At 42.3% G+C, this 1,435-nt stretch overlaps 1 protein-coding gene across 1 annotated transcript in view; it reads left to right on the forward strand.

Moving 5' to 3' along the window:
• Window positions 1–1,435, forward strand: part of EMH_0006250 (uncharacterized protein) — a gene marked incomplete at both ends in the record, with an annotated part of 12,422 nt that overhangs the window by 8,847 nt on the left and 2,140 nt on the right. The window contains one exon of the mRNA XM_013497493.1: window positions 243–1,213. Coding sequence (XP_013352947.1) covers window positions 243–1,213 — 971 coding nt within the window. The remainder of the gene's footprint in view (window positions 1–242; window positions 1,214–1,435) is intronic.

Consider the following 1,435-nt stretch of genomic DNA (forward strand, 5'->3'; position numbering starts at 1 on the left):
TGTGTGTAGATGGAGGCAAAGAGCTAGAGAGAAAGAAAGAGAAAGAAAGGGAAGAGAGAGAGAGAAAGAGAGATAGAGGCAGAAAGAGAGAAGAAGACAGAAGGAGAGATAGAGGCAGAAAGAGAGACAGAAGGAGAAATAGAAATACAGACGGAGACAGAAATAGAGACAAAGACTGAAAAAGAGACAGAGATAAACAAAGATATATATAAATAGAGAGAGAGATTAAAAGATATATATAGAGAGAGACAGAGAGAGAGACAGAGAGAGAGACAGAGAGGGAGACAGAGACAGAGAGAGAGACAGAGAGAGACAGAGAGAGACAGAGACAAAGACAGAGAGACAGAGACAAAGACAGAGAGACAGAAAGAGAGAGAGACAGAGAGAGACAGAGAGAGAGAGAGGGAGTTGTAGAGACAGGTAAAGAGAAAAGTAATTGGGGAGGAGACATAAAAACACAAAGGAGACAGAGAAAGGAGACAGAGAAAGGAGACAGAGAAAGGAGACAGAGAAAGGAGACAGAAGAAGGAGACAGAAGGAGACAAAAGAGGGAGACAAAAGGAGACATAAGAAGGAGACAAAAGGAGACAGAAGACGGAGACAGAAAGGAGACAGAAGGAGACAGAAAGGAGACAGAAGAGGAGACAAAAGGAGACAGAAGGAGACAAAAGGAGACAAATGGAGACGGGAGACAAATGGAGACGGGAGACAAAAGGAGACAGGAGACAAAAGGAGACAGGAGACAAAAGGAGACACAAGAAGGAGACACAAGGAGACAGAAGGAACCATACGAAGGAGACAAAAGGAGACAACAGAAGGAGACAAAGGGAGACATAAGAAGGAGACAAAAGGAGACAAAAGGAGACAGAAGCAGACAAAAGGAGACAGAAGAAGGAGCCAAAAGGAGACAGAAAGGGGACAGAAGAAGGAGACAAAAGGAGACAAAAGGAGACAGCAGAAGGAGACAGAAGAAGGAGACAAAACGATACAGAAGAAGGAGACAGAAGAAGGAGACAGAAAAAGGAGCCATACAAAGGAGACAAAAGGAGACAGAAAAAGGAGACAAAAGGAGACAGAAAAAGGAGACAAAAGGAGACAGAAAAAGGAGACAGCAGGAGCCATACAAAGGAGACAGCAGGAGCCATACAAAGGAGACAAAAGGAGACAAAAAAAGGAGACAGAAAAAGGAGACACTCTCAGGAGACAGCAACAAGTACCTTTTGGTAGCGCTGCGTGGGGTGTCTCCCCAGCCTGCGTTCTATAGAAGAAAGCAGGACCCCACACGTTCTGTCTTGTCTCCACACCAAAATGAAATAATAAATACGCGTTGTTGTATTGGCCGTAGTTTACATACAGCTGAGACACACACATATGTGTATATATATATATATATATATATATATATATATATATATATATATATATATATATATAT

Source organism: Eimeria mitis, genomic scaffold (genome assembly GCF_000499745.2).
Source record: "Eimeria mitis Houghton genomic scaffold, Emh_scaff271, whole genome shotgun sequence".
Taxonomy (NCBI): domain Eukaryota; phylum Apicomplexa; class Conoidasida; order Eucoccidiorida; family Eimeriidae; genus Eimeria; species Eimeria mitis.